The 19783-nt window shown below is 38.9% G+C and overlaps 1 protein-coding gene and 1 long non-coding RNA gene across 6 annotated transcripts in view; one reads left to right on the top strand and one right to left on the bottom strand.

Annotated features, from left to right (window-relative positions):
* The window catches only part of GHR (growth hormone receptor), a 270221-nt gene that overhangs the window by 34900 nt on the left and 215538 nt on the right, over positions 1 to 19783 (bottom strand). For all 5 annotated transcript variants that reach the window (XM_072416657.1, XM_072416652.1, XM_072416653.1 and 2 more), the window contains one exon: positions 515 to 638. In XM_072416657.1, the coding sequence (XP_072272758.1) occupies positions 515 to 638 (124 nt within the window). The remainder of the gene's footprint in view (positions 1 to 514; positions 639 to 19783) is intronic.
* LOC140332618 (uncharacterized) lies at positions 6513 to 8652 on the top strand. Its single transcript, XR_011921203.1, has 2 exons — positions 6513 to 6633; positions 8115 to 8652. It is a non-coding gene; the product is annotated as an uncharacterized lncRNA (long non-coding RNA).

Genomic DNA, 19783 nt, shown 5'->3' with positions numbered 1-19783 from the left:
ATCAACAGCAAGGAGATCACAGACAATACCACAAACAAGAAATAAAGAAACATAGAATTTATAACATATAATCATTTTACACAGCCTCATCTTTGTCTAGCTGGTCTGCCTACAGCTTGATAAATGACTGCCATTTATAAAGTTAAATGATCTTATCTGCTCATGCGTCTTTTCAGACTTGGACAACAAAGTCACATCACTTAGGGTTCCCTTATTCATACAAAATCCCTATAGAAAGAATAACTAATATTGTTAGTAAAATTAATATTCATCTAACAGAGATTAGCAGGTAGACCTCCTAAATACTTCACATACCGGTCACTTTTAGCTAAAATGCTCAGCCCGCCACAATCCCTCTAAAATAAGTACAAACAGTACTAGGAGAAGATACCCAAGGCAGTGTTACCCCCATTTATAACTTCGCCCTTTATAACTTCCCCCCGTCCTGTTGAAGTACCCAAGATGGCCACTTCGGCCTACCCCTTGGCCCGGACCTCCATAAAAGATTTGATACCTTGTTTTATACTGCAACTTTATTGAGGTGGACACGTTTCGAAAATCTCCAAAAGTCCAATAACATATAAACGTCTCAAGCTGCGGCGATCGGCAGCGTGTGATTCTGGGCCCTCCCGAAGTATCTAAAGAGAACAGAACAACAAGGTTAATTAAATTGTTGTGCACAGGAAACACACATCCCCAGCACACATCCCCAGACATATTGCTGTTAGCTGTTTTTACAATAAAACCTTTTTTATAAAACAACATTGCTTCTCAGCTGGCCATACCCAGCCATCTAAAAATTCCCCAGGCAGCTGGTGATTTTGTTAACCTGAATCCAATATTGCGTGCTGTGTGTATGTAAGAAAACAAAATTATTTTACTTACTTAGCATGAAAATCAATTACTGACACTTCTGGAGGTCACAACAGGAACAGTGATTTGCGAACAGCCTGTTCCAGGGGCTACAAAGGCTAAGGTGGAATTGGCGTGTTTTAGGTAAACACTTCTCCAATGTACTTACTGAATAATTCCAGATAATTCTTTCAATTTTAACTTCCTAGCTAACGCTATTGCAGTGAAAATTCCTGGCTTTACATGAAAGCGCATCTCCAGCCAAACTTATGGGCCCATTCACACTGTGTAACATACGTAATGCCCTATTGTACTGTAATATGTGTTATACACCAACAGAGTGCCTCAGGATGGCACACAATAAATAATGCAGCAAAAAAAACCCTAACAATTATATGTATAATTGTTAATCGGCACTATGGGCCTGAGTTATAAATGCTCTCCAAGGCTGGAGAGGATACACTTTCATCAGTGAAGCTGGGTGATTCAGCAAACCAGGAATGGATCAAATCCAGGATTGAAAACAATTGCTAAATGACTTAAGAAATCCATTCCAGGTTTGCTGGATCACCCAGTTTGACTGACTAAAGTGTCTCCTCTCCAGCCTTGGATAGCTTTAATAATACAGACCCTATGTATAGGAGGTTTTAGATTGATGCCAACATCATATGTTAAAAGTTTTTATTTTGTTGTGAATATAAACCATAAAACTTTGCCTTTTATCATAATCACATTCTAGTTTTAAAAGACATAATACATTTTCTCTATATCAAAATCACCTAATTATACAGCTATTAACATGTGTATTATTATTATTACTAATAATATTAAATAGGATTTGTATACCGCCAACATATTACGCAGCGCTGTACAATAAATAGGGGTTGCAAATGACATACAGATGGAGAAGAGGACCCTGCCCTGAAGAGCTTACAATCTTGGAGGTGGGGGAAATATCACACAATAGGAGGGGGGAATCATATAATACTACAATAAATCTCCGACTACAATCCTCAAACTGCAGGGTTTTATATCAAACCAAGACAAGATTATGGACACAAAACAGTACCACTGTAGATGATAATCAGCTTGGCCGTTTACCAGTACCACTTTAGATGATGACGCGTTTCGCAGAACATCGTCTGCTTCGTCAGATCACGGTGCTTAGAATGTATGGAAAAATTACATAAATAATTGTATCGGTACTGGAATATCATTGGCATCCCAAAAGAAGATATCCATTGTCAAAGATCCACTTTACTGATTACTTGAATAATCCCAAAGTGCTTGCAGCATACATTGCCAGGCTGATATAAATACTGAATAAAAACTTTTAACATATGATGTTGGCAATCTAAAATAATACTTATAATATTGATTACACACATAAAGCCATGCAATGACTTTTAGATATACGAGAGCTGTTTTATCTTACAAATGAATTGTATTTCTGTTGAGCCTGTCCTGAAAGTTACAGTCTGATTGTATGTTGTGAGCAGATGACCTGAGCTTACTTTGCTGCATTCTTTCTTTCATCTACAGGTCTCCTCTCTACTCTCTTCCTGCAAATGGTCAATGAAAGTACAAACAGCACATTGTTCAGCACATCAACATCTCCCTTGTTCAGTGAGTGCAAGAGGCTGATACCAAGGCAAATTCAGGTACTTACACTGCTTGCATTTAAAAAAAAAATTAAATATGTATTAATAAATACAGAGATGCATTAGCTTTGCTCAATATCATCCTGGAGTTCAGTTTACTTGGCACCCCAATGCACCTTGCTAATGGATCTGGATGCACTGCTATGTACAATCATGCACTAGAGTGTGTTCTGGTTTTCATCTGCATTGCAAAAATGGGTCATGTGGAGCAAAATTGTGCAAAAATGTGATATGTTTCAAGCTCATGCAAAAGTCATAACTTCTATCAATTGGTAATTACTGCCTGAAATGAAATAGATGGTGGTGGGTTTTAAGAATGCAAAATGAGAGTCAATGTGGATCGAATTTGTCTACCTACAAAAAATATGTAAATGTGTAATGTTACCTTTCATCATGCTATTATCATTTCCCTGAAAACATCTTCACTTATAAATATATAAATACACACACACATATATCGATTCCCCCACCCCCGAAATGAGTAAATATTTTCACAATGTGATATTAAAAGAAGTCCAACAAAACGTTTCTCAGCCAACCAATCTGTGTGCAAGTTCTTTGATGTCCCTATATTTTAAACAATCATTATTTGTAGAAAGCTCTTATTGACATCAGATGACGGTTTCACAACTCCAACATGTTTGGCCAAACATCAGAGATGACTTTAGATCTATGGGTCACCAGCGGACACTGTCAGCCAAGACGGGCCAAGGCAACCACGGGAGCTGAAACACTTTGCTTGATCACTATTATTTAACCCTTATAAATAAGCACACTTTTTCTGGCATTCATTAGGCTAGACACCAGTGGTCACATGAAGGGACTTGATGGTTACCATCAATAAACCTGATTTATGAAAGCTCTTCAAGACTGGAGAGGATAGACGGTCATGGGAGAACTTGTGTTGTCCAGCAAACTTGCAATAGAATTATTAAAAATTATTTGCTATTAGTTTGCAAACATTTTTAGCCCTGAACCAAATCCATTTTAGGTTTGCTGGATGACCCAGGCTCTTCCACGTTAGTCCCATGATAGTCTATCTTCTCCAGTGTTGGAGTGCTTTAATAAAATGCACCCAATGTCTAAGCATGGTCACATTCTGGGTGCATATCCAACCTTCTTCTAGTGTGTAAGGCAGCTTTACTGATATATTTCACTAATGTCCAAGTTGGTAAAATGAAAACAAAGTATGTTGTTTGACATCTGTAATACCTCTAAATGAACCTCCAAAACATAGTAAAACTAGTGCCTTAGAACTGAAGCAAAACAATCTCCAACATGCATTATAAAGGTGATATTTATCAATTAATCTGATATTCTGGAAAAACAAATACGCATATGAAGTACACCAATATGTTGCACAACCTTTGCTTGTGCCTAATGCTTGACCAATTTTCGGAAATTTTTCTGATTTCTCTGGAAAAAATAGGATCACATGACCCTAATAAGCCCATCCTTGGATGTTTTTGGGTTTACTTTGGCTTAATAGAAGGTGAGGTAGTAAATCATAAAACCCTGGAGATAGTGGAAACGGCTTGCTGCTGCCAGAAATGCTGTTGAGCTCTTGGCTAGACCAAATCCTTCTTAACAAATGTTTTCACTATTTAATGAAAACTTCTCACATAAAACTTCCTTTTATTTAACAGAGGAAGATTTTATATTTGTTTGTCAGCTAATCAGCTCTATGTAGAGTCCCAAGAGAAAAAATAAGTATTCTGCTTGACTGCAAAATCAATTTTCAATTTATTTCCTCTACAAATTCCTTCATATGTTTCTGTGAACAAATGGTAAACGGAGATTGATTCCATAGAAACTGTCAGCATTATATAATAAGGCAAAGCAACAGGCAATGATTATACATATACACTGCAATCAGATTTTCAATTATTGTAGTTTACCAATGGATTGGAGCATTGTGTTAGCAATAGGTATAGCATTCACAAGATTAGATTTCCCCCTTTAAGGTGATGGCTATGGTATTACAATCCTGGAACACACATGAGTTACAGCATAAGTAAAGAGTTTTTATTACACCAACAACACGCTGGGTGATTATTGATGTCCCACATATAAAGCTTCTACAAGTCATTCCTGACATTAATTGCCTGGCAACTGTCTTATGTGGAATAGTTCCATGTTATGCATGTTGCATATTGGACTGCAGGGTTAATGTTCTTTAAACCCACGCAAACGCCATGAGATTGATGAACAAACTGTACGCCTGGAGGTTTTCTGTTTACTGTTTTTTACAAATGAGAGTAAATGGCTCACAAAAATAGATTGGTTTAACGCAATAAAGGTTTTAAATATAATTGTATATGGTTCTTTAATTTGATCATTACTCTTTCTCTTTTTGTTTCAATCAAATTTATAAAAAAATTTATAACAAAAATACAATACACATGGTTAGAGAAATGTGAATGTGTACAACAAGTGGATATAGCATACAAATAATGTACAAAACAGTACAAAGGAACCAGAGGTAATGTCCATAAGTAACAACATACAATCAGTTATAGAAAATGTCCAATGGGTCAACAACATTTACCCTATCCATAAAGGCAGAAGGGAAAATTGTATAACAAGCCATTCACATAAAAATGTGAATTGTACCAGGTCTAAAGGGGGGCTAGGGGACACACACAAGTATATGGCCCTAAGCGAATACCAAGAAGGAAGGAGTAGTGGGCATGGGCCAAACGTTTCTCTTTTAACTCATCTTTCATTTCCAAACACAAAGCTCCTTAAGCTGCGTACACACGTGCAATAAATATTGTTGGAAACGAATGACTAACGACTGTTCGTCCGATAACCGTTAACAAAAAAAGAGCACAATGACTGACCAATGAACGAGAAAAGTCCCTGGAAACAAACGACCGTCCCGGCGGATCTGATTAGGCGACAATCGTTCGCTATCTATTGTGTGTACAGTCAGACAGTGATCGTGAATGGTTCTGAGCATGAGCAATGAACGAACGTGTGTATATGTATTTATTGTTCAAACGATCACATCTAGCATGTGTACAATTACCTTTGAACGATTGTAAAGTTACAGCATGTACAGAATCGGACGCTATACGATCGTTCACAAAAATCGGTAATAACTGTTGATCGTTCGTTTTCAAACGATAATTATTGCAGGTGTGTACCTAGCCTTAGGTCTTTTGGAGCCTTGTAAAATACCCAGTACTTACAGGTATGGGGGGATGTGACTATCTATTACTCCTCCTATAATGCAACAATGGGTGCTTCATTGTCACAAGAGACTAAAGCTACGTACACACTTCCAATTATTATCGTTGGTAAACGAACGACGAACGATCCTGCACGATATCTGCGAACGATCGTATAGCACCGATCCTGTACATACAGATAACGACACTATCGTTCGTAGATATTGTACACACAATAGATGCGATCGCTTGAACGATACAGGAAGTTACGTGCACCGCAGGAACGTTCGTTCATCACGCATGGTCAGACCATGGACGATCAATGAACGATTGTACACACGAACGATGGTCAACTATCGTCGTCCAATCCGATCCGCCGGTCCGGTCGTTCATTTCCAACGACTTTCCTCGTTCGTCGGCGTCGTTGGTTACTTTTTTTACAAACGATTTTTGCCCAATCGATCGTTCGTTGTTCATTTTGAACGATAAAAATTGGAAGTGTGTACGCAGCTTAAGAGGGTCCTCAGCCCTGTATAAGCTTTGACTTGACCACATTGCTGACCTTCACTGGGCTTCAACTCTTCGTTATGGCAGGTGAACAAACAGGGACAAAGCAAAGGTTTACTCTAAAGCCACGTACACACTTCCAGTTATAGTCGTTGGAAAGGATCTTTCACGATCCTTTTCAACAACTAGCACTGCACGATGCATGAAAGAGGGCTGTACATACAGCACCGCTCTGCTCTATGCAGAGGGGAGGGGGAGAGCAACGGAGCGGCACCCTGCTGCGCGCTCTCCCCCTTCCGTTGCATTACGATCATTCTTCGTTCATCGTCCGTGGATCCACCAGGATGGTCGTTCAAAAGATGAATGACGCACACTGTACACACTTCGGATTCTCGTCCGATATCGGCCGAGAACCATTAGAAGTGCGTACGTAGCTTAAGGTAGGATAAGATCTAGTTTATACTTTGAAAGAAGAGGATAATATTTGATGTTGCATCTCTACTTCCAGGTGGCCCAGTATTACTGGAGAGCTGCACACCCAACCCAAACCCCGCTTTTTCTGCCTTACCAGTCATTTTGCAGGAATGGTAAAGCAGGTAATGTGTGGAGGAAGTGGTAAGAGAACTATCTGACTTATTGGGGTGACAAAATCAAGGATCTGTTATATTGTACATCTACAAATGTTTATTGTAGTACTGGAGGGTTGCACACCTAACCCAGCCCAAACTCTTTCTCTGCTTTACCTGTCAATTTACAGGCATTGTTAAGCAGGTGATCTGTGAAGGAAGTGGTAGGAGAATTCTTGGGGTGACAAAATCAAATATCTGTTAGATTGTACATCTACAAATGTTCATTTATCCTTAACAATACCTGGAAAATTGCACTTTTTGGCATTTAAAGGTGCCTAGATACTCCTGCATTCATTGCTTTTTTGTATGAACCAAATGTTCAGTTTTAACTGTTTGACTACCAAGGTGGTGCACCGTATCTCTTGTCTCCCAGACAACTAATGAGCTAAAGTACGGTAATCATTAAGGATAAAATAAGCTCATAGATGGTCTTTTCCATGAAACTACTTGCTTCTTGTAGAAGAAGTGGTCAGGTTGGCCAACTAATCAATTCTACATAAGTAGTAATACCACTTGATAAACCAATGATGACACCGGTATTCTCTCTTGCCAAGCTCTATCAGCTGGAGATCAGACAACATGCTTTACATGCTTAGGTAATGTTCCGTGTAACCCCATACACCAGGGGCAGGAAACTGGGAGCCCTGTATCCCCAATCCTCATTCTCTAATTTAGGGCCTGATTTACTAAAGCTCTCCAAGGCTTGAGAGGATACACTTTCATCAGTGAAGCTGGGTGATCCAACAAACCTGGAAGTATTTTTTCAAAGTCATTTGCTGGAAAATGTTTTAAATCTTGGACCAGATCCATTCCAGGTTTGCTGGATCACTCAGGTTCACTGATGAAAGTGTATCCTCTACTTCCTTGGAGAGCTTTAATAAATCAGGCCCATAATGAGAACTGTCACTGTTGTGTAATAAAGGTATATAAGTATATAAATGTACATCAGACCCCTATTATACTACACTGCATTATTCCCAAACACCTCCTATGTTTAGGGTGTCCATTTTATTATACCGGTAAATAGACATGGTTGTAATAGTTGTTTGCATTATTGTTTGGTAGTTGCCTATTTTCAATTTTGCATACTGTTTTTACTGATTTTCACACTAATAAATGTATAAATTATATTTAATAATTAAATAAGGCAAATGTGATATTTAGTAGAATTTATCTATGGTCACCTTTTGTATTTGGGAGGGCCTAAAACAAAATTAAAATTAAATGCAGAGCATCCAATAAGCTTTTCATTTAATTTATTAAATGTATTTTTTATAATTGACTATCCACAGGCAGAAGTTTGTTGGCTTATGTGATGAAAAGCAGCAAAGTGACAGAAATCCAATGGTGAAACTGTGAATTCATATACAGGAAAGGAAGAGGCCAGAGATGAGCCAGACAATCGCTGCCAAGAAAAGTCCAAGTTGGACACATTCCGAAAGGGAAAGAATGCTCCAGCCTTCATCGGAGGGAGTTCACTGTTTACTGACTGTGTAAACAATGAGCTATTGACCTTCATACACAGAATCCCTCCTCTGTGAACACTGTGGAAAAACACAGCTATACTAGCAAGTATAAAATTTTGGTATTATCAGGCAAATATTAAAATTGGACAAGACCTCGAAGCCACACGCTGGCGTAAAACATTACTAATGCTTAATATGCTCCTAAACGTAAAAAGACAGTGGAAAAACAAGACTATCCCATATGGAACTTTGAAACATTCATAAATCATTTTGGGTTCTATGAGAAAGAAAGCAGTTTCTGTTTGGGCCAGATGGTGGTGCCTTTGCTGTTTATGTGGTTGAATTATAAATCGTGTTGAGCTTCGATGGGTTAGTGTTGTCCTTGCCAAGAGAGTTCATGTTATCTTCATATTCTGAAAGTATTATAGTTGTTAGGAAATATATTTTTTCCAGTAAAGAAAATAAAAGTTGAACTTTGTTAAGAGGCACCAGGAACTAATATCCAATACTAGGCCAGCCTGCCCTTTGTAAGCCGTCCAATGGTGATACATCACCAGGCACATACGTAAAAGTGATGAAAGTTGCCTTTTCCTGGTTAGTGTCCAATTATACTTTACAGATAATGCATGCAAATTTGCTTTGCTCAGTCGACTGAAATCAGGCAGAGAACGTCTTCATGATACTTATTCAATTACTCCAGGCTTTTATAGGAAATCGTTATTCTACCACTGGGCTTCTAGTTCCCATACTGAATATATTTTTGTTGCTGGCATTTGATGAGAAGTTGTGTGGCTGAGGGACAAAAACTTAATCTATGCAACCAACTCATTATTAAAACTTTATTTCCTCTTCCTCTTATTAAGCAGTGGTCCATGTACGTGCTGGGGTCCACCAGCTTCATCATCCATGGAAGCTAGGTAACAAATGCAGTGGACCAACCATGCTTGCTTGATGATAATCTGGCTTCTTTGCCCACTCCTCTCACTGACTGTGGCGACCCTACTATGGTACCTCAAAATACTTTTATTCTATGTTCAGATTTTATACACTCAGCTTTTACCAGTATTTTGCTAATTCCCCCCCCCCCCGCCCCCCCCAGCCCTCCCATATTTCCCCTCCAATCAATCACTCCGGGACCAACTTTTCCAGGCTCCCTTGCCACCTGACACATGCCCATGGACCATCAATTGTTTGGGAGCCACAAACAGAACAATCAATCCTGCACTAAAAAAAAACAAAAACATAGAATTCCATCAGGTGTTAAATAATACTGAGGTTGCAAAACTGATAGTTTAGACCTTTTTATGGTCCTAGTTAACAGCTAATGCACCTGAAAGTTAAGTTGGTGCACACCATGAGTATAATGCCATGTAACACCATGCAAGTATATTTACCTCTACACACCTATCTTATTTAAGGTAATTTTTAATGGATATACATTTTAAGGTATATCCTGTAATTCTTCACAAAAAGTATTTTTTAATGTGACTTAAAGAGTCTTTTTATTAAGTCAAACAATTTTAAATTTTCAGTTTGGGGTACAGTAAAGCCACACCATTGGGTATCTCTACTAGTCCATAGGGATGTCTACATGTAGCCGTTTTTGCTTTAACACGCAGCCCTGTAATAGTCTTCTGAAATTTAGATCTCATCATTTACTAATATTTTAGTACAACCTTTTCCTCCTTATATTATGTTCAGGGAACCCGTGCTAAAAGCAATTATTGGGGTCAGTGGGTCTGACCCCAAAGATTTTACATTGGTGACCAGTAGAAAAGAATGCCCCCTTACAGTTGCGGCTAGAATGCCAACAAATCATTGGTTTGCTGCAGCTGGTCTTTCCACATGGCTTTGGCCCCAGAACAATGTAGGCATCATCAAATATGAGGTCAATCCGGCCAAGTTCAAGGAACCCCTAGCAAGTTCTGAGGGAACCCTGGAGGTTCAGGGAACCTTCGTTAAGAATAGCTGTTTGAGATAGTCAATAAAACTGAAATATATATGAATAAAATAAAAGAAAGTTTTCTTGGTAAAATGATCACATTTTGAAGGTAAGGACCCTGACCAAACCTTCCCTTTCAGTACTGATCACTCCATGAAATGCCTACTTTCAGACATGTGATCAGCAATGAAGGGAGCCTGAAGTCACTTTTGCATTCGGAAACTATTCTGGAAAATCAATAGCCAAACTCCGACTGGTTGTCATGGGCAGAAGTCTTATTTTAACTTTGCTCCACGGTTCCTAAATCAGTTCCTGAGTGTCCACTTACAAAGCAGCACTTCAGAACTCTGCCTGATGACAGGACTGAGAGCACAGTGTCAAACTTGTAAGTGAGACAGTGGTGAAAGGCTGGAGAACAATGACTGGCACTCCCTCATGTTTCATGGACTATGGACGAGATACAAAAGGGCCTGCACAGTGCTGAATACAGGAAGGATCTGCATTCAGAACTAGACTGTAAGCTCTTCGGGGCAGGGTCCTCTCCACCTGTATCACTGTCTGTATTAGTCTGTCATTTGCAATCCCTATTTAATGTACAGCGCTGCGTAATAAGTTGGCGCTATATAAATCCTGTTTAATAATAATAATAATAATAATAATATTAATAATTCAGCTTTCTGTACATATCCAGCTCCGGCCAACAGTCAGAATCCAGCTGCAAAACACTCAGACATTTGTGTCTAATTATGTGTCAAACCTTTAAATGTAGAGGTCAGATGTACACGAATTGTCGGTGACACTGAACAGCGCGTGCTGGTAAATATTAAATTAATAACTGTAAAAAAGACAGCTGAGCAACAAATGTGTCATGTAAGATCAGATTTCTTTATGCGTGACTCCGTCTTTCGTATTCCTAGCTCTGGTCTGGCTTTAGTACAGTGCATTACATTTTAACAAACAATACAAGACAATAGTAACATATAAAGCAATAGTAATATACAACACAATAGTATTAATAAAAATCATGGATAAAATAATAAAGCACAGTGGCTAATGTGACTTTATTTCTGATTGCGTTAAAGGGTACCTATACTCAGAATTTTCACCTTACATAAAAGGGTAGAGAATACCTTTAGGTAGGGTAAAAATTCTGTTGTTTTTTCTTTTGAGAATGAATGGGAGCACAAAGCCTCCCGAGATACCTACGTCAGGCATCCCTGGGGGCACTCCTTCTACGCATGCCCGATATGCCTTTTTGGTGAAAAAGAAAAATTTGTCATTCTCACGCATGCGCAATAAGATCGGCAAATTCTTTTTTTCATTCCACGTCACCCAATTTTGCACCTGGGTCGGGTGATGTTTGGATGAAGAACCCGGAAGAGAAGACAAAGATGGCGGCACCCGGAGCGCCAGGATGGGACGGATGTCGGGGCGACGCGAGACCAGATGCCGGACACCCCAGGAGAGATCGGACTGCCCTTAGGGATTGAAGGTAAGTGTGTTTTTGTTTTTTTTTTTCTTCGTTTTTTATTATAGTTCCTCTTTCACAAAGAAATATAATATTCCATTTCTCTTTATTGCCTCCAGCACTTCCTTTTTTAAGATTTTGTATAAATAGTCCAGACCTGTTTCTCAACCGGGGTTCTGTGGAATTGCAGGGTTCCTCCAGAGGTTTCTAGGGGTTCCTTAAGCAATGAGCAATTTGTGCATCTCAGGTCTAAGTGACAACAATGATCTTTTTGGCTATTTGTAAAGGTGACATTCTTCCTAATGGCCAGCAATGTAAGAGGCATTCCTCCTACTAACCAGCACGATATTCTACTGTGAGTGGTGAATATTTTTATCAGTTCAAACAGAGCGCATGAATACACATCTAATAAGTCACAGTGAGAAGCCACACTTACTAGTTACCTGCATTATGTTTCAAATATACTAGGTACAAGGCTACATGTTCTTACTTAGGCTTGATTTAGAGAAGTGTCACAATCAGTAATTTTCTCAGCATTGACTGATGTTCATCTCCAGCATTTCATTTTCTGTGTGTCAAGATTGCTACTTGTTCCCCTTCAAATCCTTGCTAAATTATTTTTTTGCCCCTAATAGGTTGCAAAGAGGTGAATAAAATTGTTTTGCTGAACTTCGAATAAAAGATGAACGACAGTTAAACTTTGTGCTTGAATGCCAATCGAATGTCTACATTACCATTGTCTTATAGCGCTCACATGCAGCGTTTTACAAAGTCCATAGTCGTGTCGACAGACAGACAGACAGACAGACAGACACCCCAGATATGGGGTAGATAGATAGATAGATAGATAGACAGATAGATAGATAGATAGATAGGTAGATAGATAGATAGATAGATAGATAGATAGATAGATAGATAATTTGACCTTACCAGAAACAGAATGGCTGATCAGCCTTGACGAATGTCCGTAATGTGATTTTATATGTTAACAATTAAATTACACAGTATTGTGATATCTATTACAGTAAGCTGTGAGCTGCTAAACAATTATTCACGGATATAGTTTTCTGGGCTGATTTTTATCATGTGTTGAGCTTTCAAACCCTCCAGCATTTTCTGCGTAACAAAATCATTAGAAGTGTAACTTGTTTTTGTACATTTTATAAATGGCTTATACATAACGTGTTAATACCAATATCATGGTTTACAAATCATCATCCCAACACTCTTCTCTTAGCCCCTTTTCCTTTCTTTACAAGAGTTTGGATGTAATGGTTACACGGCCCGTTCACAGTTACTATGTCAATGTACAACTCAATTTCAGATTTTCAGATGAATTCCGAGTAGTGTAAGATCCACTGTCGTATCACATATCCATGCCGTACATATAAAATGTTTTGCATACGTATTTATGCTCTCTGTTTTTTCTACATTTTGCAATGTTACAACCTGGTGTTAAAATGGATTTATAGCTGAACATTAGGCATACATCCAAATATACAGATAAAATACAGTTTTTCCTGCCAAAGGATTTGAATTCTTTCCACCCAGACCTGAGATTTACACAGTTTTGCCACACAGCAGTCAGTCGTATTTCTCTGTTAAGAGTTACAGACTAGGATACAGTGGTATCCATTTTCTACCTCCAGCCTGTGAAAAAGCAGCAGAAGCCTGATGAGGTCATTTGTCTGGCCACTTTGGACCCTATTGGTATGTTTCCTGCTAGAATGTTTAAATACAGAACACTTGACTGGCCTAGTTCTGCCCCTTCCTCTGCTAATCTGTTGTAAAATTAAAAAAAAAAAAAGTGTGAGGTTTTTGCTCCCTTGCAGGTGACACAGGATAATGTATAGCACAGCGTCACCTGTCAAGTGACACCTGGTCCTCCCCTGAGCACCCTGCAGGGGTTAAGGAGCTGGCAAACCTAATGGCTGCCATAATGCTTTGCTGTAGGATGCTCCCACATTGCAGCCCCCAGGCTTTCCTCCACCGGAAGGCATACAGGTACAAACTGGCTTCAATGTGCGAACAACTTACAGAAGGTAAACCCATAACAGACTAAGGCCTGGGCAGGCAGCAGTCATGAACTGTGGTAGAAGACAGGTGCAGGTCAGGGCAGGTGGCAGGCAGGAGACATAGTCAAAACCAGGCTAAAGATAGGGCATGCAGATAGCAAGAAACTTGATCCAAGACAAACTGAGGTCAAAACACAGAGAATCAAGCACTAAATGGTGTGCAGAATGGTGAGCGATACATGCGGAGGATCCAGTAGCATCTGCCATAGCTATGGAGACCTAAATACACTTCCAATCCTGCCCATGCATGTAGGTGCAAACCTGCCGTGTGCATTTTAATGCAAATGAGTGCATAAAGTTGCACATGTAAGCATAGGAGGTATAAAACAGAGGCCCAAAGCTGTATATCTGCAGTGTGAAATCATCCAGGGCACTGCAACCTGTGACTGGATTTAATGTGAGATTTGGTGATACCATTACTTTGCTGATCACTGTTTTCAATGCTGGAGAGAAAGCTGTTACTGAGGACCTGCAGTGCAAGGATCTCCCTATATATGTTTTATTCTATGCATCTGTGCTTTCTCTACTTCTCATGCTGCAGCTTTAATATTCCCCTGCCATGAATAAGATCTGCAGTCTTTATGGAAGCAGATTTGATGATAGAAAGCAAAGCCCTATACCTTTACCAAGATGGCAACCCCCTACACAGAAGCACAGAGCAGAACAGATCAGCTGCATGGATACCACAGGCAATACTAATGGACTTTGTCCTCTGTTTTTTCACAGTTCGGGTCCTCTTTAAAGCAAACATCAAGGATAATATGAACAAAGAGCCTTATAAATGTTTGCACACTGGTGCATATTATGAATACATAATATACATATAGTGCACAGTGAATAGTATGCTTTATAGCAAAAGGGAACCATCTATGATTGGCCAGTCAATGGCTGGTAATGTTACCCTATCACTGGTTTAAATCACACATTGACCTTCATTGAAATACAGTTTCTAGGCACATAGCTAGTATGTGAATATTTCATCCCTCCTGGCCATCCACGAACAAGATTAATATATTTTCAGCCATGAGATTTATATCCAATGCTTTAATAATTAAAAGGAAATGACTGTGGACCAGCAATGACTTTCACTCAATGCCATATAAGATTTATAAGGTGGGTTTTCCATAGTAATTGCTATGTGTGAGTTATCTTTAGGTTGAAAGGTAATTTGACGGTCTCTGTCTTTATTAATGATAGCACATTTTTAGACAAATAAGATTAATATGTTAATGCAATGTAATATCTATGGTTCCTTCAGTAAAATATTTTACTTTCTGGAGTTGCGTGTTTAATGCATTTCTATTACATGGGTCTAAGTTCTGCAAACTCAAAGATATTTCCCAAAACCTATTAACATGATATGAGGTTGTACAGTAATGCTGTGCAAAGGGCAATTGTCATGCAAAATCAAAAAAACCGTAGCAGATAGTATGACTTCCTTTCTTATAAGCTGGATGCCAGGGCCCCTTCACACAAATAAGTATATTGTGGTTTGCCTAGGTTCATTGTATTAAATGCAGAGAAATTACCTCCTTTAACTTCCAACCTCTGCAATACATGTTCCAGTATCCTCTGCAGCCAATTAATCGAGAAGGTGTGCATGGGCTTTCTTTTGCAAGCAGATTTAGATACAACAGCTCTGCCCTTGTAACTTCCCATAATCCTTCTGCCAAAGAAGGCCTAGAGGTTTTAAAAGGCAAGACAGGCAAAGTACTCAGCAATGGATTTTGCCCACTTGCTGGATACATTGCATGGCCGAACTAAAGCCCGGATTGTTGCTGGAAACAATCTTTTGTGATCACTTCCAGTGAAATAAGAATGAACAAGAGCTGTACACACATTGCCATTCTGTTTTGTGAAGAGGGGAGGGCAAGTTAGCGGCACCCTCCATTGGAATGCAACTGGAAGTTATCTCCTCCATTGGAATGCACACAGCATATTGATGAGCAATGTTAGGGCACAGCTATACACATTTTAGATATTTGCTCCAGATGGAGCATGGCCACCAGTCTTAGGTTACAATCATCTGATGTGTACAAAGCTTTTGTCTCTTTACATGGGCATCCAAGGGGGAAGACCACACACCATTTTTAAATTATAGACAGCAAAGCTAATCCGATCCACCAAACAATTCTCATGATATATCTTGTTTCAATTACTACTCTATCATTAAATATAAATTGTATCCATTTTATTACCACCTTCTAACCACAAACTTTGTTTTACTAAAAGAACGCCCTGCAAAAGAAAAGGTTACTTTCCAGGCAACCCATGAAATGGTACAACTGTACTTTTGGTTGGGCAAAAAGAAGATTTGGGAGACAGGTAGGTCCTGGAACAATTTTGACCTTACTGGAAATGTTTCCTCTGAAAATTGAATTCTTGTGGTTTTCACAAAAAGTATTTTAACATATGTTATCATTCAGCTTCTACCAAGGTAAAACACACTCAGATAACAAAAAAACTTTTAAACATAACAGGGCAAGCCAGAACAAGTGTGATCTACAAGATCTACAATCTTTATGGCACATCAGCAACGTAGGTCAAACACAAATTCTTAACAATAAAAATGTATGTTTTCCTTTTCCATCAACCTTCTGTATTTATTGTTAACGCAAAGTTCTTTAAATAAAATGCCTATGTTGCATGCATCATATCCAAAGAATTGTTATTTTAGCAATGAGTCTGAAAAGTTGTTATAGACATTACATGGGGGCATTAACCTGGCTATCTTTTTTTTTCTAAGTGGGTATCATGCAATCGTGGATGTGTCAATTGTACAATGGTAAAAGGAACCAGCAATCTCAAGGACCCAGTCTTTTTTCAGGGATCTGCATGCATTGACATTTGAGGTTGGGTTTGTTATAAAATGCTTAGTAAATGCAAACAGTGTACAAATTATACAGTGATAACTTATAAATATTCTTCTTCTGTCAATGGAACCAACATGGGATTGAAGATACAACTCCCCCCATCTACTACAGACCTGTTCTCTTGCTGGGTGGGGGTTCTGACCTTGTGGCCATTAAGCTGCCCCAACCTGCCCTTTGACCTGATTTGCAAAATTAGGTTTGCCAAAGTTCTGGACCCTTTATTCAAGACAGCGTTGGTTTGATAACTGCTGTAGGTGCGCAGACTACCCCAATACAAACTCTCTCTGCCCTCAGGTACCTGTGTGTCTGTCAACTGTGAAAAACCTTAGGCTCTGTCCTCAGACCTGCGCTTGCCATGCGATTTGGTTTGTCATCTTTTTCCATTCAGCCCTCAACCTAGCCTGCCTTTTCAGTACCAAACCCTTCTTCAATCCTTGTGGCCCAAACGCTATCCATTGCATACCCAAATCCTGGTGGAAACCAAGTGTTGCGATGGCACAACTAGCTACCCAAGACTGAGAAGGGGTTTGTCCATATCGTGTCAGATTGGAAGACTGATGTCTGGCTATGAAGCTAGACCAGAGACTTATATGACATCAAGGTAAGCACCTACACTATACCAAGGCTGTACATGACATCTGGGTAAGTACCAACCCTAAACCAGGGCCTTACATGATATCTGTGTAAGTTCTGACACTAGACCAGGGCCTTATATGACATCTAGTTAAACACCGACACTAAACCCAGGCCCTACTTGATATCTGCGTATTGATGTTGGACCAGGGCCTTACTTGATACCTGGATGAGCTCTGATGCCAGTGCCTTACATGACGTCTTGGTCAGCACTTATGTTAGACCAGGGCCTTATATGAGTTTTGAGTAAGCACTTACACTAGGCCAGGACATCTAGGTAAATACCGACTATAGACCAGGGCCTTAGATGATGTATGGTTAGACAATACAGTTAGACCAGAACCTTACAATATCTATCTGGGAAAGAAAAAAATGTAAACCAGTATATATTACCTTTTCATTTTATTATAATATTTGCATTACAAATATTATTTATTCCTGAAACTTCCTCAACTTCCAAAAAATAAAATGCAACAATCTTATAAAAGTTATTGTGGACAAACTACAATTTTTACCATGTAATAATATTGGGGCAATATTATGTGAGACTGAAATACAAACTCTCATTGCGGTAATTGAGTTGCGTCCTGTGGTTTTATCTTCAGGGGACATTGATGGAAAGAGTCCGCATTCTGTTATAGTACTTATGATGTCTCATTTGATTACTAGCAGGCATCAGTGAGAGCCTTTTACATTTATAGAAGAGCAAATACTCTGTTTATGTATAATCTGCCAAACTAAACAGAATTATGAGTTGTAGCCGATCCATCATATAGTACACACATACAGTGTTTACAATGTTGTACTGTTTGTTATACTTGGTACAGGTGTTATAAACGTTACATTGGAACCAGTATTACTTTGCTAGGAGAAGCGTCAAACGCTCTCCAGCGTTAAAGAACATCTCATATAAACTATATTTCTTTTGTTGATGTTTTATATGCTGCATTTTCGTTAATATTGCCTATAAAAAGTTTTTTTTTTATAATATTTATTAGAAAAGGTAGGACAAAAGATACAAAATATTTAAAAAAATATACAGAAGTGTTACAAAATACCAATCATAATCCGTAGATCAAGTACAGAAACCACCATGTGATGGTACAGAACATGATATTAAAATACAAGTAAAGTTGCTTCCCATAACATTTTGTCCACACTCTCATTTCCCATTTTTTGTTATATTTCAATCTTGGAAACAATATATAACAGGTAACCAACAAACAGTAACCAGAAAAACAAAAAAGAACTGTAAACCTACCATATCCAATCAAAAACACAGCCCATCTCTTGTTCACATACCAAGTTGTATGTCTAAATATTTCAATAATATCATGAACTGGGGATAATGTATGTTGTAAGTATGGCATCCAAGTGCTAAAAAACCATTGCGGGTGGGTATCCAAGTGCTGAGTGGCTTCTGCCTTGTCTATAACCATCAAGGCCTGTAGGTAATAGTCGTGGAGTAAGGTTCCAACCTATTTTTGAGAATGCTTTTCTTGGACACTAGTAAACAAAGATGTTTGGGCTTAGATAAGGCCTTCAAAGTGGTCAGATGAGATACACTATGAAAAAATGCCAGCTGTGGTTGTAATTGGTAAGTGCCACCTGGAACTCTAGTGAGAAACAGGAAGACTGCCTTCCAGAAAGTCTGCATATGTGGACAGTCCTACAACATATGCTCCAAAGGAGCAAGGGGGTAAGCACATTTAGGGCAGGCCACCAACATATTAGTGATTGAACGGGGTTTGATTTTTAAATTGAAAGCATATTACGCTCTATGTATTATCTTAAACTGCATTTCACTGATTATATTTTTTCGGACATATGACCAGCTATTCTTCAATAGCTCTAGAGTATCGGAATAAGAACTGTTTAAATAAGCAGCCCATTGTGTACAAAAATGTTTTTATCGGAAAAAAATTAAAATGATTTCAGGGCTACAGGGTATGTGCGCCTATGTGCTCTAAGGCACGTTGCTTTAGGCTGCCTATTTAAAATTAATACCAAAAACATACAACCTACGGACCAAGGATTTTTGCAAATGCTGAAAATGTTGCAAAAGTGAATCTCAAATCTGCCGAAGTTGTGCAGTGCAGGTATGTTGGGATGATGCTAAAAAAACGCATTAAAGCACACTAAGGCTATGTTCAGATTGACAGATGATTTGCTGTATGATGACCACTCCTAGGCACCCAGTTTTTCTTAACAGGTCCCTAGGAGTGGCTACAGGTAGTTTTTATAGCCATTTTTAGTATAAATATTACAAACAGGCAGGTTGTTTATTGCAACAGGGACTGGTGATGTACCTTCTGCAATAAAACACACTGACCTGTCTGTTTGCAATCTTCCTGCAAGCACAGCTTAGTGTAGAATGCCAGAATTTGTTGGCATGCATGGGAGATACATCATCTCGGCTAAAAAAGATGCAATTCCATGAAGAACGGATGAAGATGGCAGAGCCTGTGCCGGAGCAGGGACAGGTGAATGAAATTAAAAAATTG

This window comes from Pyxicephalus adspersus, chromosome 6 (assembly GCF_032062135.1).
Source record: "Pyxicephalus adspersus chromosome 6, UCB_Pads_2.0, whole genome shotgun sequence".
In the NCBI taxonomy this organism is placed as follows: Eukaryota; Metazoa; Chordata; class Amphibia; order Anura; family Pyxicephalidae; genus Pyxicephalus; species Pyxicephalus adspersus.
This window is presented reverse-complemented; position numbering and strand designations above follow the sequence as displayed.